Below are 16038 nucleotides of genomic sequence, written 5' to 3'. Positions count from 1 at the left end.
CCTCTCGAAGTCGTCCGGTCTTTCGATCCTTTCGATTTAATTTGTGGCTTCGTCGCGCAATAATAGCAACCCTTCGGTCAGCGTTCGAATTTCAATTTGTCGATCTTTCTGCAGCACTTCGCTGGTCCTTTGGCGTGGCTTGGACGGCTTTCTGGGAGTGCCAGAGACTCAGCCAGCGTGGACATAAATCCAACAAGGTCTGAGAAAGATTACAAAGGGACAGAATTGTACATACTCATCCAAAGCTCTCTGCAAAGCCTATCATCCAACAAGCCTGCCTTCGGCGGACCAACGCATGGCCGCTATCAAATTACTGGTGGGCTTTGGGAGAGCCCATATATACTGACTGGAGACCTCATATCTGGGAGAACAAGTCTGGCATCTTTTACTGATTCGCGTATTCTTTTCCCAGATAAATCTTCTTCATCACAGGTCTCACGGCTTTTGTGGTCACAGGCACTCTTGAATTTCCCTTTCTCTTGGCCTGGCATGCTATGTTGGGTGTGGCTCAGTACGAAGGTTGGGAGCCTGCCCGGCGTTCATTGCGCTCTCGGGAACCCGCTCGGATGAGGTCCAACGAACAATGACAAATGCCTCCGGGGATATTTTCCCCAACCGCCAACCACCAGTAACTTCTGAGGTAATGCCTATAATGTCTTCATAAGCAGGTGTTCCTCCACATATTTGGTCGTCCCGCATCCGTCCCACTTCTTCGAATCCACTCGGTCACGCGAGTGGTGGGAGAATTACATCGCGGAAGTATATACACATCGAGACGCTGGAAAACGCCCAGTTTCTTCCTGATCGCCTCTCTTCCGGAGACGGGTCTGGAGAGGTGTGGAAGGATCACAAATCAGGAATTATAGTCCAACACAGATCTTTCTTGATTGCACCTAGAGCAAGTCCTCAGAAGAGACACTAGAAATGGCTTTCGACTTCGACGATTGCCCAGCGCGGACGTGTGTCGTCACCCGGGGCTTTCTTTACAACTACTACGACATCTCACTTGTCCCAGGGCACATCAGCCACACCTTTCTGCTCTTGCATGGCCATGGTGACTATTCTTATGGCTGGCGCACTGTCATCCCGAAGCTGTTGGCGCATAACATCCGCTGCATAGTGCCAGATATGCTTGGATTTGGGCAGACAAGTAAACCGGTCGATGTCGACGCTTACAAACTGAAAGTCATGTCTGATGACTTGGCGGAGCTATTAAAGCATGCAGGCATCGATGGTAGAAAGGTCTCGGCCATGATCCTATTCCTTCCGCGGAGAGATATAATGCTAATGCTGGTCTTTCGTGTTCTAAGATCACAGCCGTTGGCCATGACTGGGGGTCCCAGCTCGCTTCGCGGCTCACACTGCACCATCCTTCCCTGGTCGCTGGCTGTATCAGCATCTCGGCGCCATATCTACCGCCCTTGCCTCAGCCAATGACCCTCGAAGCCTTCACCAACCTGTTTCCCAACTTCTCGTACTGGCAATTTTTCGCTTCGGAGCGAAGCCACGCCCTTCTTCGCACTCGCATGCCCATCTTTTGGAACGCGGTCGTCCGCACCGGCCGCGAGACCGCGGTGCCCATGTCGGAGGTCGAGCACCGTCTCTCCACCGACAACGCCTCGACGCCTGAGGACTGGAAGGCTCGCCCGAGCCTGTGGGACGAGGAATCCTTTATCCACTATCAGCACACCTATCTGCGCGGTGGCTGGGAGGGGCCCATGAACTGGTACCGCGCCTTCCTCCGGAACCATGACGATGAGAAACATTTCCTCGCGGACCCGCGTATCCAGCTTCCGTTTCTGACCGTCCTCGCTGACAATGATCCGGCAGTTCCGGTCGAGAGTGCAGAGGCTTCGAAACCACTACTGCCGGATGGAGAGTTGGCCATCATGACGTGCGGTCACTGGGTCGGACAGGAAGATGGGCCTGGTTTAGCGCACATAATGACGGAGTGGCTCGATGGTATTCTGATAGAGCGCGGAGACAATGGGGCAAATTGAATTGAGAGACACGACAAGATTCAAGACAGCGTTCAAGTAGGGAGAAGCTAAGAATCTCAAAGTAAACTTCTTCAACCCCTTGGGCAACTTGGCCTATAGCGACAGCTACTCCCTTGTGAATAACGAGGCACCCTGATAATATGTATCTGGAAGACCGTGGGTTCAAGCGGATAGTCAATGCAAATGAATGGCAGCGATTTAGATATACGCCTGGTGTGTTAACGCATGCTCAAGCAAGGTGATGTTTATCTAACTATCCACATGTAAAGGACCCTCTTGGCCATTATCATTTAGACTAAGATCGCATTTCTGCTGCATGTAGCCAGCGAAATCCGACTTCGTCCACGCGAGGCCGCCCACGGCCCTCTCTCCGCGTTACCATTTACCACAAGGTCTCCAGAATCCAACAGGCAAAGCTCCGTATTTCCTCGAGGCGTCAATAATAGATGCGACGCGATTCTCTATCCGTTCGACCAGCCATTCCGAGTGTACAGATACTGACTTTCAAACGCACGCATCCCTTCCGGTTCCGATGTCTGTTACCGGAAAGGCAGAAATCTCCCTCCTTGGGGCGCGTTAACATCGGTCCGAGCGCTGGTTTTCGCTTGAGGGGAAATAGATAGGGATGGCAGGGAAGGGTGCCTCCTATGTATGGTTACACGAATTGACAGAAGAGGTTTTTGTGGTATGGGCAATGGGGCTGCTACGGCAGGCTATCTATTTGGGCCGTCCTGAGGCAACTACGTGAGCACCAAGGACAGTCGGCCATCATCCACAGCTACCGGCCAGGGAACATTGGTGCTCAGCAGAAAACTTCCTGCTGTTTCCCTTCATCATTTCCCGCCGACTTCTACCCAGTCCAGACAGAGTTGAATTGTCCTTGAATGGAAGAAGATGGACGGAAAACGGAACATCACAAGTCTCACTTCGTCCCCTCGATCTGTTTCTATAGGTACAAAACACTCTCTATAAATGGAGTCTGAAGCTCGATTCAATCCTCGACTACTGGGCACCTTTTGCTCCAACTTTTGCGGCCACAGTCTCCGGTTTCGTTAACCATGGCGGAACCTCGGGCGCGACACCTCCCAAAGGGACTCCGTTGCCAAAGCTGGAATATTTGTTGCCCGGGTTGGCCCAGACAAAGTGAAAGTCTTCCCAACGGATCGTATCGATGCACTGGATGTAGTGCGCAATGGTCCCCGGCCAAGGAATGAAGACTTTTCCTTTGGAGTTTTTGTCTGCACGTCATTTGCGAGATACGTTAGTCAATGTCAGTCAAGACAGAGAGACGAAGAGCAAACTCACACCAACTCTTGCAGTTGCCGGTAAAGACCATTTCCGCCATTCGTGACTGGGCCCACTCATTGAATCCGGCCTGGGCCTCGCTTTTCACGCTCAATGATCTGATCGAGTCGTGTTGTAGGCGTTCCATGACACGGATCATGTAAGAACTCGCCGCCTCAATGCCTGGGAAAGCAGACCCAATGACAGGACATATGGGAGGGTTGAAAACTAGTTTCCAAAGAGATTTCTGGTTAGCTGTGCTGAAAGGTTGGAGCAGGGTTATGCAAAAAGGAAACTGCCAAAGTTCAAACCCACCGAAGAAATTTGGTAACCGGGCTACCATAGCGCCCATGTAGCTCTCAGTGGTCTTGTCCTTTCCCCAGTCCTCAGCGAGAGAGTATCCGTTTCGACCCAGGATGGGAAATCGTGGCTCGTAGGATGTTTCGAATCCCGTCGCGCAAACGATGGCGTCGACGTCGCGAGTGACGCCTGTTGTATCAGAGATACCGGTCTCGGTGACCCGAGTGATATGGTCCGTCAACATGTGTACGTTGTCTTGCTGCAGCGCATGTAGGTAGTGGTCTCCGGGGGTAAAGCGACGGCAGCCAATCTCAAATTCCGGGGTCAGGAAATGGAGAATTCGCGCATCGGCGATCATTTTTTCCATGTGAAGGGTGGTTGCCCGTCGCAGGTCTGCCTGGGCTTGAGTGCCTCGCCAAAGACCCTCGAAGCCGCGCGCCATGTTTTGTTCCAGTTCGCGCCGGTACTCGAAGTAAAAATGAGGATCGCTCTCGAAGCGAGCTTGGAGTTCTGCAGAATCTAGGAGAATAGGAAAAGAGCTGCTCAGTAAATGGGTAGACCTCGTCAAGGGTAGAGCGGAGGGAGCTTACAGTCCTTCTGAACAGCACCATCGGAGAAGAGATGCGGAAGCATCCATGACGCCGTGCGCACATAATTATAAATCTTGCCAGTCACTGCGAGAATCCGGTCAGTACCTATCAGGAACGATTCAACCACCAAACACTCTACCTGGTTGGAGTGCAGGCACTAACTGGACAGCACTGGCGCCGTTGCCAATCACAGCCACTGTCTTTCCTTTCAGATCAACCGAGTCATCCCAGGTGGCCGTATGCATTAAGGATCCTTTGAACTGAGATAAGCCCTCAATGTCAGGGTACTTCCAGTTGTTGAGTGTCCCAACTCCTGAGACAAGCACGTCACACTCCCGGTCCAGATATGAAGTTTGTCCGGCTGCATCCGTTACTTCGAACTTGAGCTGCCAGGTCGCCGACCGTTCTTGCCATTCGGCATGTATAGCGCGATGGCGGAAGTGCATATGTTTACGTAGATCGTGCTTGTCGACCACTTTGTTCAGATATGCACAGATTTCGGGTGCTGGCGCGTAAAACTTGGTCCAGTACGGATTCGGTTCCCAAGAAAACTGATATGTGTGGGCGGGAACGTCGCAAGCACAGCTTCGGAGACACTCTCAATGAGATGACACAGTGACTTCGGGGCATGTCTGACGTACCCTGGATATCGGTTCTCGTACCAAGCTCCACCGATTCCGGCATTCTTTTCGTAAATGTCCAGTTCAACGTCTTTCATCTTGGTCGTGATATCATGGGTGAACTGGATGCCAGACACACTGGCCCATCTGTTAGGGAAATGTTTCTGCACCGACCGAGCCCGACGAGGAGGGAGAAGAGTCTTACCCAGCACCTAGCATAACGACTCTCAATGTCCTGGAGCGGAATGCTGTGCCCACGATCCCAGCGAGAGCATTCTCAGGACTGCCATTGGCATAATGACCTTTTGTTGCAGGAGCTTCTCCACCATTTCGGGGTTCAGAGAGGATAGCCATGGTCGTGTCGCGTAGGACCAAGAGATTATGTTGTGGACGAAGACTGAAAGAGAATTACTTTGGAATAAAAGCAATCCTAATCAGAACTCGTGCGAGCATTACGGGAAACCGAGAATTGTGGGACGGGCGTCGTGTAAGGAGCACCATACTGCGCCACCCACCTTTTACTTTAGCGGGCTTTCGCAGTTACTGTCCGGTCTGGCCCTGGGAAACAGAGTCCGTACATAAACTCAGTGTAGACCATCAATCTTTCTTTGGGTTGTTTAGCTGGGGGCCATACTCCGAGTAGAGTTTGTTGTCGGGTAATGGCGGTGGAGGTGGGGATATCTCCGATCCCGAGGCATGCGATTCCGATGAGCCAAACTTTTGAAATCTCGGTAGAATGGCTTAGTATAATGGTGACAGCAGCAGAAAAAAAAGGTGGAGGAGATGGAGGTTCACTGGCTGGTGGATGTACATTCATTTAGAGTCGACTCGATAAGCTTACCTCCCGCCCATGGGGGAATCATCGGGATGAGGCTCAGACAAATCAAAAGGATGAACAATACAACCTAGGCAGTCCCTTCGATGTGCCTACAAGCAAGACACAAGAATTTTTAAATGGGCGACTCCTAGCTTTCCCGGGACTCGCATCGTTTTCCAGACTATGTGAGATTCACCGTCTAGGGTCACTTGTCTGTGAGGGAGATCATGGATTGGAATAAAGTTTTTCTGATAAAGAGTGCCTGACAGATTTGTACAAAGATTTGACAGGCTTGTCTAGCCTGTCACAAATTTGCTGCAGTCACAAGTAGAGACAAAAGATCTACTAGATCTATTAGAGAGCCTGGTTCAGGCCTTGGTGGAGAAGCAAGAGACACCACCCTCTGGATTCCAGTTTAAGGGTACCCGAATCTTGAGCAGATCATGCTCCAAGATCGCCGCCTCTCCCCGTCCAAGATCGTCAAAGTGAATAGTGGTGTCTACAAAGCGACCACTCAAGTAGTCCGCTTTCCCAGAGGCCAGGAACACACAAGAATTCCCGGGCAGGGAGATATCCTCTACCAACTTGGAGCGGATGAAAGGCGCCGCTTTCGCTGCCCACGGCTCGGTCTCCTTGGTTTCCAAGTCCGTCAAGAGTCGTGTGATGATGCCTCCCGGGTGGATGGCGAAGGATTTGATGCCTAGATGGCTGTTTTCAACATCAATAAGTTCGGCCAGCCGCGTCACCGCCAGCTTGGAGATCTGGTAGCTGGACATTTCGGGGTCATTGGAGACCGCCGCCCGCGAGGCTGTGATAATGATGTGTCCCGATTTTTGCTTCTGCATCAGCGGTAATACGAAGCGAGCAAACAGATAGGGTCCTTTGAGATTGACCTCGAGGCCCATCCACCATCGACGAGGGTCGCTCTCGGATATCGGTTGCAGAGGCGGACTAATGCCTGCATTGCAGCACAGGACATCCACCCGGTTCTCTGACCATTTAGCAGCATCTTCGATAAAGCTTGAGACCGCCGTGGTGTCCCTCACATCCAGCGCTCGCATAAACACACGGCATTGTGGGTTGATGGCTCGGATCTGCTGCTTCGTCTCCTCGAGTTCGGAATCTTCCAAGGCGGTCAGAATCAACGCATCCGCGCCGGCTTGTGTAAATGCTTTGGATATCGCTTGTCCTATGCCTGTATTGATTCGCTTCCACGTCAGTGGCTAATCCGGCAGAACTGGGATGAGGCCAGGGAGGGAAATATACCTCGTCCGGCACCTGTGACCAGAACAACCTTACCACTTGCACTGCCTTGCATGGCTCCAGCCGCATCGATCCTTTCATAGACCGACTTCGCATTGTTAGTTCGGATGTTGGTAGCCATGGTCCCTGCAAAATGTTCGGGCTGACAGCCGACAACTAGTCCCTTCAACCAAGTTATCAATGGTGGTTTCTTGGAGCGTTTACGGCTTTTGAAGCCATTGACTCTCTAGATGAACGGATAGACCATTCAATGAAGCCCAAGGTCGCGTGTAAGTCGGGAGAGCTTCGAGCGTTTAAGATCAAGCAACGCGTGGAAAATGTCGACCAGAGACAGTGGCTAGCCTCCACGATTACCTCCGACTGCTTAGCGTTGGGGCTCCTCCGACTACTCCGTTCGCGTTCACCTTCTAGTTCGCGATTCGCAACGGCTTGTTAAGAGGCTAACCCGCTCTTCTTATGCAACCCCAGATTTACTGCCGGGGCCGGCTTTGTCGGCGGCCAGGAGATGTGGAGATCTCACGGATCTGGTCCTGGAAGAGGGAACCGGGCCTTCGTTGGGAGTCAAGGGATGCATCGAGTTGCCTATATGAAACCCTGGCCGTCGTGTCCAAAACCAAAAGCCAGATCTAAAATCATCCTTTTCCTTGAGCTCAATCTAACAGAAGGCGCCAACAGGGTCAAATCGTCATGTCGCACTCTATAGCACGCCAAAAGGGCTCAGTAGAAACTATTGGAGAAGCCGCTGAGCACAGTGAGGTCGAAAGGATGCAGTTCCGGCATCCTACCTCAACAGTCGTGACGGAGGATCCATTTGTAAGTTTTGTTTCCTAGGTAGCTACCCGTTTCACAGTCTGACTAGGAAATGATCTAGACATGGCCTTTTTGGATCAAGATGGGCATCACGCTCAACGTGTGCGCGAACGCGTTTCTCAACAACATCTCTGCCGCAGGCCTGGTGCCCACGCTGTCTCCTATTTCCGCTGAGCTCGACATCCCCATCACCAAAGCGGCTGGGTTCATGGCCTACAACGTCCTTGCACAAGGACTTGGCAACATGGTTTGGGTGCCGACCATGTTGACCTTCGGGAAACGCTGGACCATTCTCGGCACCATGGTTCTACTGTTGCCCTGCATCGCCTGGGCCGCGTCTGCCAAGAGCTATGAGAGTCTTCTGGCTGCTCGAATCCTTTCAGGCTTTGCTTCGGGGGCCTCGGAGTCCTTTGCGCCCGTCATCATCGGTGAAATATGGTTCGAACACAACCTCACCACGGCGTTGGGATTTTTTGCCCTTTGTATCCTCGCGGGAGCTGGCCTGGGTCAGCTCTGCCTGGGGTACGTCACGCAAGGTGCCGGATGGCGATGGGCCTTCTGGGTTACCTTCATCGCCTGTGGAGTCAACTTTCTCACCATGTTGATCTGGCTGCCCGAAACCACCTTTCAACGTGGCCTCGAGGTCGGAACAACGGCTGGTGACGTGGAAAGGAGCGAGATAGTTAAAGAGGACAAGACAAGAAGTGGCGAGACCGAGACTGGTGTCAACCTTGTTAGAGAACAACAAGATGGCATCACCTTGACTCTGGCGTCCACTGCTCCAGAACTCAAGTCTGTGTCTCAGAGTATCTGGTTTCTCCGTCATCCTCATGTCCAATATCGACAAAACTGGTTTCTCAGCTTCATTCGGCCATTTCAATTCTTCGTCTCGGTTCCAGTCATCTGGTCGAGCCTAACCTACGGTGTTGCTGCTGGGGCCTTCACGGCTCTCGGAGTCTGCATTCCACAACTAACCGCCGGTCCGCCGTACAACTTTGGGCCCGGAGCGCAGGGTCTGTTCGGCATGTCGGGCCTCGTGGGGGCCATCCTCGGCGGAACCGTGGGTGCTAAGCTGGTCGACCTGTTCAATGGACACATGGAGAAGCGACGATTCCGACAAAACCAGGACCACAAGCCCGAAGAGAGGCTGGTAATGATGGTCATGCCCTTTGTCACCGTCAGCACGGGTCTGATTATGTACGGCTTTACCATTGAGAAAGGGATGGCCTGGATTGCCCCTGCGGTGGGATACGCCGTCCATTCGTTCGGCTTTACCGTCCTGGCTGGCATCACTTATAGCTACACGGTCGACGCATATCTGATCCGCTCTGGTGAGGCCATGGTCTTCAACAACACCATACGTGCTTTGATTTCATTCGGTTTCGCGGATTTCATGCCAAACTACATGGTCAAAGTCGGTCCCGAAACCGCGTATTCGGTACTCGCAGGTACGGTGTGGGGAATCTCTATCCTCGCCATTCCAATCTTTTTCTTCGGGCCAAGGTTGAGGGCCATGACCAATCGACTCTTGTAGGGTGGTGGTAATCGAACACATAGGAATCATTTTGCTTAGAGAGCTGGAGTGGTAGGGCAAGATGAAGACTCAATCTTGCCGCAACATAAGGATGGAGAAGATATAATTACTGACTCATTGTCCTGGAAAATCCTGTTATCTTCGTTGATTTAGTCTGCTGGACTATGCTGGAATTGGAAGGCCTTTGGCAGTATCGGCATCGACTTCGTTCAATAACGTGCTGTTTGAGCAGGAATGGTTATTATGCCGTCCAAAAGATAGAGACTTTTTATTTACTATAACAAACGAAGATTTATTAATCAGAAGGCTGGTGGAGGAAACATAGTCAAAACATTCCGGTCTTGAAACAAGCAGACAATTCTTCCACTCCCCCTCCAATCACTCTTCTTCCAAAGGCTCCATAAAACTGGCCACACTCTCGCGGGATGTGTGTAAGACCTCGACTCGCCGCGGGCGTCGCAAGCGCGACATCAGCTCCAGAACCTTGAGCTGCCGGTGCATTCTGTCTTTGAGGTTATGGCTCTTCGCCACAACCGCAGCAAACTCGCTGCGGACCAGGCTATCCGAGTCACCGCTCGTACACAGTAACAAAAACAGCTTGGCCAAGAACCAAAACAAGGTGGGATTGAGAGCAAAGCTCAGGTGTTTGTGGTCCCGGTACTGTCGTGCGTTCCACCAATGCATCCACCGATTCAGCGCGTCGTTCTCGTCGCCAAAAATTCCGGCTTCGGAAAGCGGGCGAACCTCTGCAGCGAGTGATTCGAGGGTATGCGCCGAAAAATCCTTTTGGAGGGTGTCTAGTATTTGGGAGGCTTCTAGGGCTTTTGAAGACGCGGGGGCATTGTTTGGTTTGGACATGTCCAGATGTCTGCCAGTGTGCAACTGGGTAGCATTCCACACGAAACAGTGGAGGCCGTTGATCAATGTGAACATTCCAAGGGCCGAGCCTTCTAATGGTTCCGACTCTTCGGTTCTGTTATGTGCGAGACGCAACCTCTGCATCGCGGAAGAGAAAAGCTCTGGTCGCGGAGTAGACTGGAGGATTTGCAGACAATCCAAAGAGGACCTCGCCTCCCAGCTTGCTTCATAGGCTGGAAGAGAAAATTCCATCTCGAACGGTGAAAATGTAGGAGAGCTTCCATGGAAGATACAACTCGCCACATTTTGAGTGAACAAAACATTAGCAACTCTGAATTCGTGATATACTTGTCAGTGAAGGAAGCTCTATTGGCTCATAGAAGGCATCCCACAGGGCTTACCGTATGCGCGACTCCAAGTCAATCCAGGAGAACCAATCGAATGAACTTGGGCTTAGGTTATGGTAGTCTTGGCTGTTGACAGACTGCAAAATCCGTGCGCGTTTGGCCATCTGTTATGTGGTTCAGACAATGGAAGCGTGGTGATGAGAAGTCACTGTACCGATATATTTCGTGCAAAGGAGACGGAAACGAATTGCTGGGAAAAGTCATCCTGAGAGGTCGCTAGTACCGAGGACGCCAGGATTGCAGCCTGGATCGCAGACAGAGGAGGTTCTTCTAGGTTTTGTTCATGCTAGATCAATTCATATGAGTTGGAGGAGCCGTGATTCGGTACAGCTTCAACCTCCAGGTTGATTTTCAATGTCTATCAAGACTTGCATGGCAGCCTTGAGGACACATTGCGTCTTCATAATTGTACTGTCATAGCAAGCTCCAACACAGTACATGGCCAGTAAAAGGCCGCGCGGTGCCTGAACCAGGTTGAAAGAGGCGCTGTGAATGATTGGAAGGTTGCGTTGAAAGTGGCGGCCGAACAATTCGATTGAAAGCATCAGCTTCTCACGTGTGATGAAGTGGCCGAGCAAATCATCCATGATTCGCCTGCCCTTGGTGTGCAACAGCGCATTCAGCTCTTTACACTTGGATTCGACTGGGTCAATTTGTGCCAGAGAAAAGCAGTCGGGTGCAAGGCTGGGAATGTTGGTTGTGTCATTGTGAACCTCCAGACCTAATCCCGTCAAAATGAGTTCCTTTCCCACTTCTCACTAATTGGGCGGTGATGACTGACCTGATATCCGATGGATCTGCTCAACATGTGCGCCCTCGTTTATCCAGCAGTCCGCCCCCGCTTCGTCCGTGGCGGTATTTTGCCAGTTGAATGGCTCGCTTTGCAAAGCGGCGTCGTCAAGGTTCAGACCCAAGCTCATGCCCAGGAAGCCTGGCCACATGGAAGATGCTGCTATGTTCTGAAAATCATCATAGTTTCTGCTCTCGGCGATCATTGCGTTTGTGTTTGCGAATTGTGCGGAGTCGGATCGTGCGTCCAGCAGTTCCACGGGCTGCACACACTCGGGATGCATAGACTGACAGCCAGGAGGGTGTTGGCCGTGAGAGGGTTCGTTGATGTCATAGAGATATTTGGCGGTAGCGAAGTCACCAAACGGATCAAGGGCAGGAGGGTCCTCTCTAGTATAGATGCAGCGCAGGCTTCTGCTGGCGCATCGGTGACAGGGCTGGCTATTGTCGCATCTTGTCTTGTGCTGAACGCATCGATCGCATGCCTTTCTGGTACGAGGTCGGCGAACTTGGCCGCTTCCCGGCGTCGGCGACGGCTGAGTGCTTGCGAAGGCACATCGCGCAAGATGGCGTGAGAGCACATCGCTTGAGATGCAGCATTCTTAGAGCTCTGCGACTTCTCCCGCAGGTTTTCGACGTACCTCCGTGAAAATGCCCGGCCACAAGGGCATGAGTAACTCTTCTCGCCTGAGTCTACAAGCAGCACAACAGTTAGCGCTAGTAAGCCTCCTCGGGAGCGACGTTTTGAGCGGCAGCCATACGTAATGAAAGGTGTCTTGTCAAATGCTCCTTGCGACTAAAAGTGCGCAAGCATTGGCCGCAGTGAAAGGGTTTGATCATTGTGGCCATGTCGCAGTTGCAAGTCTGGTGGTGGAATTGGCCCAGGATGAAGTTCTGGTTGCTGCACTAAGTATGCACATACAATGCAGTATGTGCCTTGGATATGTCCTGAGTCCTTCTTAGAGTCACGGGCGTCTCCGCAATGGCCCGTACGAGCTCCCTGGCGAAGGCTTATAGGGCCTAGTTAGGGCCGCTTGGGCCTTTCGAGCGTTGAGCAGAGGGGCAACATCGGCCTAAGGCGGCCCACAGAATCCCTAGGTTCCCCCTTCGAATATGGTCTGCGGCTGATTACATAGGCTTCTCACCCAATCCGGATGTATTGTTGTACGCCCGGGTAATGCCTCGGTCGTGGTGGAAGGGAGGATCTAAGGTTTGCAGGATTAGATAAAAGGGAGGAGCGCGTGACGAGAGAATCTACTATGGGAATTTGATAGCTTACAGACTGGGATCAAAACTCTGTGTTTGTGTGATCCTCGACAAACGGCTCGGGAAGGATGAGAGGAAGGGGTGCTTGATTCTTCGTCACGTGACACAATATGGTTACATAAGCAAGTCAGAAAATCTCCCAGCTCCCACCCAAAGATGGCTCAAAGTACCTATTAGGATAAGCATCTTACGGTGAGAGGTTTGGCGCACCAGCATCTTCAGGCTGCGATACTTGTTAATCCTGCAGCGGAACGTGGTTTGAGTATTAGCGCAGCTCTTTTCACAGCCACAGAGGGCGCAAGCATGCAAACCTGACGGAATTCCGAGGTGAGAATGCGACCAACTTTTTGGTGAAATATTGGCGTCGACCAGAGACGGTTCTACACGGTTCTTTACCACTCAGCTTCATCACGTGATCGAGTAGCAGCTGCAACCGCTGGGAGCCGATTTCTGCTCACCAAACCCAAACGGCGATACTGTGAGAGTGTCACCTAACCGGCATCTGGCTTAAGTACGGCTGAGCGAACGGGAGGGCTTGTTCTCCAGATCCTATGGTCGATTGCCAAGAGAATTCTGGCTGTCAGGGTGCATGATCTACGTTGGAAGGCTTTTCCTGATTCTTTCACGGAGGGGTAGATGTTGAGGGAACCCACATCAGCATGAGAAGAACCCGCACGCATCAGGCGATTTTCAAATGTAGGTTTCGTATCATATTTGGATATTGCTCGCGACTTCTCGACTTCCCCATACCACGAATCGAATATTTCGAAAAATACCTACGTAGCTCTAGCAGAGGGAGGTATGAAATGCAAAGTCATCCAAGAGTGCTCGTTGGGGGCCATGTGAACAATCAAACGCCTATTCTCTTGCAATTCTCCGCTCGAGCCAATGCAAAAATTCCCGTAATTCATCAACCCAGTTCTATTGCGCCGTGTGCTGAAGCCACTTCTGGTCTGAGAAAGTGAACAAGATGCGGAAAGAGAAAACCAAGAAAAAGTCATTGCCGAAATAATGGAAATGCTGGTATCGTAAAGGGTCGAACCCGGTTTGGATGTGGTGGATCATTAAAATAGGCCCATGCTGTGGTGATGGCCAGCTTGCTGCGTTGATAACACTCATGCCAGCGAGAAGGTCATCCGGGGTGCAGTAGGAAGTCCACAAAGTAAAGGTCGGACTGATTCTACCAGCCGACACCAGGATTCCAGACACCACCCAGGGCGCTTCCAGGCCAAGGGCCGTGACCAGGTCGCAAGTTATGACCATGCAAGCCTGATGAGGCCATACCGACACCGTGCTTGAGGGTCGGTTTCATAGGAGCTGGAGGAACTTTAACCTGGCATACTGTAGTGGCGTGGACATGGTAGCAGCATTTATCCCAGGTAGCTGGATCTTTCCATGGCTCGGCCTGGAATTGCCAGATCTTCTTCATAATGTAGAAGACCAGATCGGGAATCTTGAACAGCTCTTCCACATCCACGCGGGAGGGCTCGTTGCGTTTCAATTCATGGTACCACCTCGGATGCTTCATCATATGATGCACCATGTGTTCAACCAGGAACCGTTTGAGTGGAGACTTAGGAGGGCCGGTGAGATGTGTGAGAGCCAGTGCGGAAAAGTGAGGCGTCTTGCACAATTCTCCCTCCTTCCTGCTGAGGCTTGCACGGATGCCATCCATGATGCTGTTCTGAAGTTCCTCCATCACGAACTTATCGGCCATGCAGTAAGCTGCGGACATGTCGGAGACATCGAAGTGTGGATCTGTCCGCTGTGGGATGCGACTCCGGTAAATCCAATCGACGATGATGGAAAAAGCCTTTGGGTCATCCTCGGGTAGGTATAGTTCGTTTTTGTAGCCTTCGTCAAAGTGGCCTTTCTTCAAGCATTTTTCCATAAAGGGAGAGCGTTCGCAGATGAGTTCTCGGTGCAAGAAGAATCGCTTGCGCTTCGGGCCAACGAAGACGGTGACGATTTCGGAGGTGGTGAAGCTGGAAAATTCCATATGAGTAACGGGTGATAGAGCAAGAGAGGAGCACACGGGGGCTTACTTTTCGACATCATCGTCATCGTCTAGATCATCGTCTTGGGCGTCGGCGTCGGCGTCGGCGTCGGCATCCTCATCGTCTTCTTGGGTAATCTCATCGTCTTCCTCACCTTCAATGTCAGCCTCAACTTCTTTGCTTACAGCGACATCGCTTTTCTTGACAGGATCGACGGCTGGGGCTTGCGACCGTGCCGAGGCTGGAGGTGTTGGGTTCATGTTTGTGCAACCGAAGCGGTCGACGGATTGGAACCTCACCGCAGGGAAAGATGATGGATGTCAGGCCGGTAAAGTAGTTACAGGTGATCTTCGGTCAAATGCCGCGGTGGAGTGGGAAGCCAAGCGCCCAGTTTCGGGATATTTAGCCACCAGCCGAGCTTGGAAGGCACGTAGAAGAGTCCTTCGTACTGAGACTCTGGGAGACTCTGGCGAGCTGGACGGAATATTGCCCATGTGGTTCGGCATGGAACCACGGCCAAAAAGGGAAGAAGGCCCCTCGGGCTTGGTGCTTGCCCGGGCTGCCCCCATTCGCGTTATCGGCATGATACCAGGGGAACCCACGCCCATAACTGGCCACCCACAATCTCTTTACACCTCGGGATGCGAACGGAATTCCTGGCACCCCCTGGCACCGCCCACATCAGGGGCCTTCGTGCCTTATCAGCAGTGCTCCAACCTCCTTATCTAGTACAACCTGTCCTTCGCACGGGTAGAGGACTCGGCAGAACTTTCGTCCCATGGAGATGGCCTGATACCTTCCCATGCTTCATTACAATACCCTGGACTTATCACAATACCCTTCGGTTCAAATTGAGGGTCTTACAGATGCCCAACGGCCCATACTTACTAAGTCGAGGCTGGAAGGAAGTCTACTCTGACTAGCATCCAGCAAGCTACATGTATTACATCAACTGCTATCCCACTATCACCCACCACTGTCAAGGAATACATTCAGCCACAGCCACACGAGTCACCGCCCTCTATCATATTCAATATCTAAAACGGCATGTAAGCGCCGGAAAGATTCAGCGCGATTGATCCTGCTGCCTTCTCTCATGAACAGCCAGATGACAGGGCGGCGATTCGGCTTTATTTCCCTGCGCTCGCCCCCAAGCGTCTCTCTGGAGTCAAGACCCAGGGGTCGGACACGGAGCGCCCACTCGGCAATTCCGTTATTTCAATGCTTGGGTTCCCTCCTAATTTCGAGAGGCCCACGGAGTATCCGTCCAAATCCTAGCGCCTAATGGCCTCCTCCTAGGGAACTGCTAACGTGGTTGCCTTTCACGTGCACCCACGTGTCACCACAATTAGACTAATAATCCATGTCCGAGTTAGCCGCAGAACCCTGATATCAACGCCGACAGGTGCTCATCACTACTAAACAATACCAGCAAAACCTAAATGTTGTGTACACTGTGCTGAGCGATTGCTTTATACGTCTGCCTGTCCATTGCTCATCCGT

At 51.9% G+C, this 16038-nt stretch overlaps 6 protein-coding genes across 6 annotated transcripts; 2 read left to right on the top strand and 4 right to left on the bottom strand.

Annotated features, from left to right (window-relative positions):
* Window positions 1-924: 924 nt before the first annotated feature.
* A1O9_00537 (uncharacterized protein) lies at window positions 925-2000 on the top strand (the record flags this gene model as incomplete). The annotated part of the gene is made up of 2 exons (XM_013409700.1): window positions 925-1242; window positions 1311-2000. 2 exons carry the CDS (start codon window positions 925-927, stop codon window positions 1998-2000), a joined length of 1008 nt encoding a protein of 335 aa, XP_013265154.1.
* Window positions 2001-3002: 1002 nt separating this feature from the next.
* On the bottom strand, window positions 3003-5148 carry A1O9_00536 (uncharacterized protein; the record flags this gene model as incomplete). The annotated part of the gene is made up of 7 exons (XM_013409699.1): window positions 3003-3238; window positions 3306-3512; window positions 3600-4103; window positions 4175-4258; window positions 4314-4759; window positions 4816-4941; window positions 5000-5148. The coding sequence occupies 7 exons, from the start codon at window positions 5146-5148 to the stop codon at window positions 3003-3005; spliced, it is 1752 nt and encodes a 583-aa protein (XP_013265153.1).
* An 831-nt stretch (window positions 5149-5979) lies between these two features.
* On the bottom strand, window positions 5980-6995 carry A1O9_00535 (uncharacterized protein; the record flags this gene model as incomplete). Its single annotated transcript, XM_013409698.1, has 2 exons — window positions 5980-6800; window positions 6878-6995. The coding sequence occupies 2 exons, from the start codon at window positions 6993-6995 to the stop codon at window positions 5980-5982; spliced, it is 939 nt and encodes a 312-aa protein (XP_013265152.1).
* Window positions 6996-7561: 566 nt separating this feature from the next.
* A1O9_00534 (uncharacterized protein) lies at window positions 7562-9218 on the top strand (the record flags this gene model as incomplete). The annotated part of the gene is made up of 2 exons (XM_013409697.1): window positions 7562-7687; window positions 7746-9218. The coding sequence occupies 2 exons, from the start codon at window positions 7562-7564 to the stop codon at window positions 9216-9218; spliced, it is 1599 nt and encodes a 532-aa protein (XP_013265151.1).
* Window positions 9219-9596: 378 nt separating this feature from the next.
* On the bottom strand, window positions 9597-11855 carry A1O9_00533 (uncharacterized protein; the record flags this gene model as incomplete). The annotated part of the gene is made up of 6 exons (XM_013409696.1): window positions 9597-10407; window positions 10478-10587; window positions 10638-10753; window positions 10821-11204; window positions 11265-11662; window positions 11743-11855. The coding sequence occupies 6 exons, from the start codon at window positions 11853-11855 to the stop codon at window positions 9597-9599; spliced, it is 1932 nt and encodes a 643-aa protein (XP_013265150.1).
* Window positions 11856-13718: 1863 nt separating this feature from the next.
* On the bottom strand, window positions 13719-14795 carry A1O9_00532 (uncharacterized protein; the record flags this gene model as incomplete). The annotated part of the gene is made up of 2 exons (XM_013409695.1): window positions 13719-14523; window positions 14584-14795. The coding sequence occupies 2 exons, from the start codon at window positions 14793-14795 to the stop codon at window positions 13719-13721; spliced, it is 1017 nt and encodes a 338-aa protein (XP_013265149.1).
* Window positions 14796-16038: the final 1243 nt, after the last annotated feature.

This window comes from Exophiala aquamarina (genome assembly GCF_000709125.1).
Source record: "Exophiala aquamarina CBS 119918 chromosome Unknown aczIA-supercont1.1, whole genome shotgun sequence".
NCBI lineage: Eukaryota > Fungi > Ascomycota > Eurotiomycetes > Chaetothyriales > Herpotrichiellaceae > Exophiala > Exophiala aquamarina.
This window is presented reverse-complemented; position numbering and strand designations above follow the sequence as displayed.